This window comes from Rhinolophus sinicus, chromosome 5 (genome assembly GCF_057876585.1).
Source record: "Rhinolophus sinicus isolate RSI-liver-muscle chromosome 5, RSI-T2T, whole genome shotgun sequence".
Lineage (NCBI taxonomy): Eukaryota > Metazoa > Chordata > Mammalia > Chiroptera > Rhinolophidae > Rhinolophus > Rhinolophus sinicus.
The window spans coordinates 71,198,104-71,205,126 of record NC_142505.1 but is presented as its reverse complement, the minus strand read 5'-3'; the positions used below and the strand labels follow the sequence as shown (position 1 = coordinate 71,205,126).

General features: G+C 41.8%; 1 protein-coding gene across 1 annotated transcript; it reads left to right on the top strand.

The window, feature by feature from the left end:
• The first annotated feature begins 1,360 nt into the window (after positions 1-1,360).
• On the top strand, positions 1,361-2,302 carry LOC109439498 (olfactory receptor 2V1). Its single transcript, XM_074314101.1, has one exon. The coding sequence runs from the start codon at positions 1,361-1,363 to the stop codon at positions 2,300-2,302; it is 942 nt and encodes a 313-aa protein (XP_074170202.1).
• Positions 2,303-7,023: the final 4,721 nt, after the last annotated feature.

The window sequence follows — 7,023 nt, the reverse complement described above, 5'->3', positions numbered from 1 at the left end:
TTATTTTAGGTCTTCATGCAGAGAGCACATCCTATGAGGCTGCCTTGTTTCCTTTTTGCAGAGAGGTAGGCAGACACGAATACACCCCACACAAATGTCTCCTACATTCTACCACCATCCATTTGTAAGGAAATCCTCATCTTTTGTAAATATGAGAAGATATTTCATACTGTATCAGTCACTGTCTCTCAGAGGGAGGAATCCAGGAGTGAGCTAGTACATTCAGGTCAAGAACAAGGGCTCCTGCAATTAGATTGGGAGGTATTCTGCTTTCAGAGAATGAAAGTTCCAGTTATATATCACTTTATCATGTATTATTTTATTCAGTCAACACATATATATTGAGGTTATACTATGAACCAGGCAAAATTCTAGGGGTTGCTAATGTCATGGTGAACAATAAATGGCGCATATGTTCCAGTGGGATGGGACAAGCAACAAAAGTAAAAAATTCTTAGCATATGTGTATTAAATGGCATACGTGTGTTAAATGGCTGTGGAGAAGAGAGCAGGGAAGGGCTTGGGGTTGAAAATGCAAAGACATTTATAGTTTTAATATGACTTTTAATCTAAAGCACATGATCTAAAGCACACGAGAGATAGAAATCTGGGGGAAGAGCATTCCAAAGAAGAAAATGCAAAGACCCAAAGGTGGGAGTGAGTCCAGGTTGTCTGCGGAAATTCATGAAAGCAGAGTGAGCAAAGGGGGCATGGTAGGAGATGAGGTCAGAGATACCCGTGCGTGTATGTGTGTGATTGTATTTGTGTGTGCTCACTCTGCTTCCGTGAATGCTGTGGTTTGGACCTAGGGAATAAATGACATAGAGGAATTAAAACTGATTTCAATTTATTTAGCCTGAGCAAAATAAAGAACATTTCATGTCTCCATTACATTCCCATATTGTAACCCATGTATATTAATACTCTTGGGCATGAAATGGTCTTAGTCCTGTTAGAGATAGTTTACTGAGTCCATGTAATCCCAGTTAAAAAGAGTCAATGTCATATGGGAAAGCCATGTTTTGCCTCCTGAAGGAGGGTTTTTCAATAGTCCCGTGACACACAAAATTATTCAGTTTCTATTTCTCTTGTTATACATACAAGTGTGTGTGTGTGTGTGTGTGTGTGTGTGTGTGTGTGTGTGTGTTCCAGTTCTATGAGCTAACAAAGATCTTATCATCTATGTCATGGGCATATGAAAGAGCATCCTCTTGTATGTCCCAAAGCATATGTTGTGGAGCTCTGATGAATTACAAAATATGTGGCTGACTGCAGAAGAATTCAGAACCAAATAAAGATGTATCACTTAATTCAGAATTTCTCTATCCATGTTCAAAGGTTGATTGTGAACACCAGAGCCATGTGGATGTGGTTGAACCAATCATCTATAGATGGCTTCATCCTCTTGGGCATCTTTTCCCACAGCCCAGCTGACTCTGTCCTCTTCTCTGTGGTGATGGTGGTGTTCACAGTGGCCCTCTGTGGGAATGTCCTCCTCATCTTCCTCATCTGCATAGATCCCCGACTTCATACACCCATGTACTTCTTCCTCAGTCAGCTCTCCCTCATGGACCTCATGTTGGTCTGTAACATTGTGCCAAAGATGGCAGTCAACTTCCTGTCTGGCAGGAAGTCCATCTCCTTTGTGGGTTGTGGCCTACAAATTGGTTTTTTTGTGTCGCTTGTGGGATCTGAGGGGCTTTTGCTGGGACTTATGGCTTATGACCGCTATGTGGCCATTAGCCACCCACTTCACTATCCCATCCTCATGAGTAAGAGAGTATGTCTCCAGATTGCTGCTAGTTCCTGGGCCTTTGGGATATTAGATGGGATGATCCAGATGGTAGCAGCCATGAGTTTATGTTACTGTGGCTCAAGGAATGTGGACCACTTCTTCTGTGAGGTGCCAGCTTTATTGAAACTGGCCTGTGCAGACACATCTCTTTTTGACACCCTGCTCTTTGCTTGCTGTGTCTTCATGCTGCTCCTTCCCTTCTCCATCATCATGGCCTCCTATGCTCGAATCCTGGGGGCTGTGCTCCATATGCACTCTGCTCAGGCCAGTAAAAAGGCTCTGGCCACCTGTTCCTCCCACCTGACAGCTGTCTCCCTCTTCTATGGGGCAGCCATGTTCATCTACCTGAGGCCTAGCCGCTACCGGGCTCCAAGTCATGACAAGGTGGTCTCCATCTTCTACACAGTCCTTACCCCTATGCTCAACCCCCTCATTTATAGCTTGAGGAACCAGGAGGTGATGGGGGCCCTGAGGAAGGTGCTGGACCATTTCAGGATTGGCATCTAGCACTGAAGAGCCAAGGTGTCTTGTGCCTTATGCTACTACCTCTTGGTTGCATAATGTTAGTAAGTCTTTCACCATTTATCAGGGTGTGTTTCTTATCAATAAATGGGAATAATGACATCTGCCATACCTCATAGGGATTCTTTAGAGAACACTACATGTAACTCAAAAGCCCCATGAAGAAGCAATGCATTGCTATTGTTGTCATTAATCATCATTTATAAAGTACTGGAAGTAAATTCACTCTATTTCTTAATTCTTCTTGGTTATAACTATCTTTTATTGTGTGCTTACTAAGTGCTGGGCACTGTCCCATTCCCTTTATACATCTCTATATTATTTAATTGACAAATTTAGCACAACAAACATGGATATCTTAAACAAAAACTTCCTAAATGGCAGACATTGTCTCTATCATTCTTGTTGTGTAGGTCCTAGCCTTCTCCCATGTCCCCATGGAAGCTTTATAAAGCTTTCTCTAAGAAATAAAAATATACCCCTACTATTTAGAGGCTATCTTGTCAGGGGAAATGTCTTATTTATTTGCATATTGTCAGTACTTGGCCCTGTGACTTATAAATAGCAGTTTTTCAGTAAAATCATTATTAAATCATTACAAGAAGAAAGCATCAAATAGGATAAAATATATAAAAGCATTTTTAAAAGCACTATATTCACATGCTAAATTTGCTGTACCAGCTATGACACACTTCAGTACTTCAAGTTTTACATAGTAAAACTATATCTGTTTGGAAGATGAAAATTGGAAAAGAAATAAAGATAGAATCAGAGCCACTATTTTGAAACACATAGCAGTCAGGAATAAAACCACATGAGGTATTTTAACAGAGACAATATAATGTAAAGAGTAGCTAACCAGAGTTCTGGTCAAGATGGTGGGATAGGTAAATGTGGTGCTTGCCTTCTCCCATGACTACATTAAAATTACAACCCAATTATAGACCAATCAACCTGGAGAACCATCCGAAGACTAGCTGAACAGAAGTCCTATAACTAAGGGTATAAAAAAGAAGCCATCTTGAGACTGGTAGGGGGGTGGAGACTCAAAACAGGCTGGCCCCACACCCGAGTGTGGTGGTTAAAAATCAAGAGGGATATCTTGGTTGCAGAAGTACCCCCTGAAGAGCAAGGGATCCCAGCCTCACACCAGGCTCCCCAGCCTAGGGCACCATTGCCAGAAAGAAGAGCTCCCGTGACATCTGGCTGTGAAAGTCAGTGGGGATTCCATCCACCTGAGTGAGACAGAAAGCAGCTGGAAAACCAGGCATCCTCTTAAAGGGCCAAAACATAGACTCATATGCTCCCAGGCACTCACCCTGGACTTTGGTGGAAGGACTGTGGCTCAGGAGGTGCCAAAGACATACAGGGAGAGACTGAATTGTGTGGCTTTAGGATGAGGATTGGAAAGACAGTCACCATTTTTCCTGTGTACAACCCTCCTCCTCCATAGCCAATAGGTGGGCACCATCTTTCCTGTATTGAACCCTCCCCATACACAACCCAATCTAAATTTTCATTGGCCTGGTGAGCTCCACTCACTCCATCTTGGTGACTTCCTGGGACTCCATCCTACCCAATTTGCACAATGCCAGAGGTTTTTTCATGGCTGGTGGGCATTCAGTGTTGGCCATGCTGCATTCTTGCTTGGGTAACTCTTGGGGGTCTGTAGGTCCCAGAGGGGCAGTGGCTGTCCTTGATGTTCTCTGAGACTTTTGTAAAACGTACAAGGCTCAGAACTAGGGTCATTTCTGAATCTGTATTAACCCATTGAACACCACTCACCTTACACTGATGACTCCTTGAGACCCTGCCCAACCCAACTCCTATACCCATGGAGTCTCTTTCAGCAGCTGAGCTTTACGGACAGCTGGCAGGTGGTGAAAGGACTTGGGGTGTCCTGGGTCTTTTGCTGAGCTGTGCTGGACCTGGTACTGATGATGGCTGACTTTGGTTCATGGTGTGGCCTCTGCCATGCACCTCCAGATCCTGCACAAGCAGTGACCAACTGCTGATAACTTTGAAGCTCTTGCCAGGTATCCCCAGAACAGTCACAGGCAGTGGATGCCCTTGGTCTGCATAAGAGCCCCTCCTAACAGACCATATAACCAGAACATATGGTGGCAAGCTTCAAACCACAACAGAACACAATCTGATTAACCCCACAAGCAGCATACCCAAAGAGTGGTATTGGCAGGCATCAGATCCTGCAAATCCACCTCCATGGGGCCAGCCCCCACCCAGCAACGTGTACACTATAGTTGTAGCCAATCCTCATAACCAGCAAGCCTGAGGGTCAATCCCACCCACTGACATGCCAACAGCAATCAAGGTTCCACTACAACAGAAGGTCACACACAAACCACACAAGAGATACACCTGGAGCACCTGGCTCAGGTGACCAGAAAGATTGCACACCTGGGCTCTACAGAACACTTACTATATAAGGCCTCTCTGGCTTTACCAAGACTGGGAGACATAGCAGCTCTACCTAATACATAGAAACAGACAGAGGGAGGCAATCAAAATGAGGATACAAAGAAACATGTCCCCCAAAAAGAACAGAACAAAGTTCCAGAAAAAGAAGTAAATAAACTGGAGGCAAGCAATCTACCAGGTAGAGTTCAAATCCCTGGTTATAAGGATGCTTAAGGAACTTAGTGAGAACTTGAGAACTTCAACAAACAGATAGTAAGCATAATAAGGACATAAAAACAAAAAATAATTAATCAGAAATGAAAAATATAGTAACTGAAATGAAGAATACACTAGAAGGAATCAACAGCAGATTAGGTGAAGCAGAGGATCCAATCAGCGATTTAGAAGACAAGGTAGCAGAAAACACCCAATTAGGACAGAAAAAAAAGAATTAAAAACAATGAGGATAGTTTAAGAAATCTGTGGGACAATATTTGCATCATAGGAGTACCAGAAGGAGAAAAGAGAGAGCAAGGAATTGAGAACTTTTTTGAAGATATAATGATGGAAACTTCCCTAATCTGGTGAAGAAAATAGACTTACAAGCCCAGGAAGTGCAAAGTGTCCCAAACAAAATTAATTCAAACAGGCCCACACCAAGACACAACAGAATTATAATGCCAAAGGTTAAAGATAAAGAGAGAATCTTAAAAGCAGCAAGAGAAATGCAATTAGTTATATACAGGGAGCTCCCATAAGACTTTCAGATGATTTCTCAACAGAAACTTTGCAGGCCAGTAGGGAGTGGCAGGAACTATTCCAAGTGATGAAAAGCAAGGACTTACAACCAAGATTACTCTACCCAGCAAGGCTATCACTTAGAATTGAAGGAGTGATAAAGAGCTTCCCATAGTGTCAGTAGCCGAAGGAGCAGCTCAGGTTGTCCCCATTTCCCCTCTCCCTTCCCTTCTCCAGTTGACTTCCACAGCCCCAGTCCTGCCACGTCCCAGAAACAAGAAGAGGAGAAACCTGCGGAGGAGACCAGTGAGGAGAAGCAGGACACGCAGGAGAAAGAAGGTATTCTCCCTGAGAGTGCTGAGGAGGCAAAGCTAAAGGCCAAATATCCAAGCCTAGGACAAGAGCCTGGAGACTCCAACTTCCTCATGAAGAAGCTGTAGAAAGGGCAAAAGTACTTTGACTCAGGAGACTACAAAACGGCCAAAGCCAAGACGAAGAATACGCAGCTGCCAAGTATAGGACCAGACAAAAACCTGATGACTGGTGACCACATCCGCACCCCACATGATCTGCCCCAGAGAAAGTCCTCGTTTCCCCTTAAAACTGCTTTCGCTGCATCCCAAAAATTTTGGTAGGATGTATTTTCATTCTCATTTGTTTCTGTGTATCTTTTAATCTCTCTTCTAATTTCTTCTTTGACCTGGTCGTTCTTTAAGAGTATGTTGTTTAATCTCCAAGTATTTGTGCTTTTTCCTGCTTTCTTTTTGTAATTGATATCCAATTTCAAAGCCTTGTGATCAGAGGATATGTTTGGTATGATTTCAATCTTAAATTTGCTGAGGCTAGTTTTATGTCCCAATATATGGTCTATCCTTGAGAATGTTCCATGTACACTAGAAAAGAATGTATAGTCTGATGTTTTAGGATGAAGTGCTCTATATATGTCAATTATGTCCATTTTATCTAATGTGTCATTTAGGGCTGCTATTTCATCATGTATTTTCTGTTTGGATGATCTATCCATAGCTGTCAATGATGTATTTAGGTCCCCTAGTAGAATTGTGTTTTGGTCAATTTATCCCTTTAATTTTGTTGCCTCCCCATACTTAATATTACTAAACTTTATGCCAATTTGATGGACAAAAAGTTGTATCTCTGTCTTAAGTTGAATTTCTCTAGTTACTAGTGAAATAAGCAGACTGATAATGTTCATTTGGATTTTTTTTTTTTTGAGAATTACTGCTCATTTTATTTATCATTTTCTTATTGATTTGTGGGTGTTTATATATGTTAAATATGAAAAGGAATGTTCCATTTCTAGTAGTATGTTTTTTAAAGAGTATTATAAATATTTATTATTAGATATATTAGATATATTATGTTCATTTTTTGTGCCTTATTTAATGAGGTCATTCCTACTCAAAGATCAGAAACACATTCTACTATATTTCTTCTAATAATGTTATAAGTTTTTCCATTTAGTTCCTCAATCTGCCAGGAATTCATTTATGTCGGTCGGATGAGGTATGGATCTAATTTGTTTCCAAAAC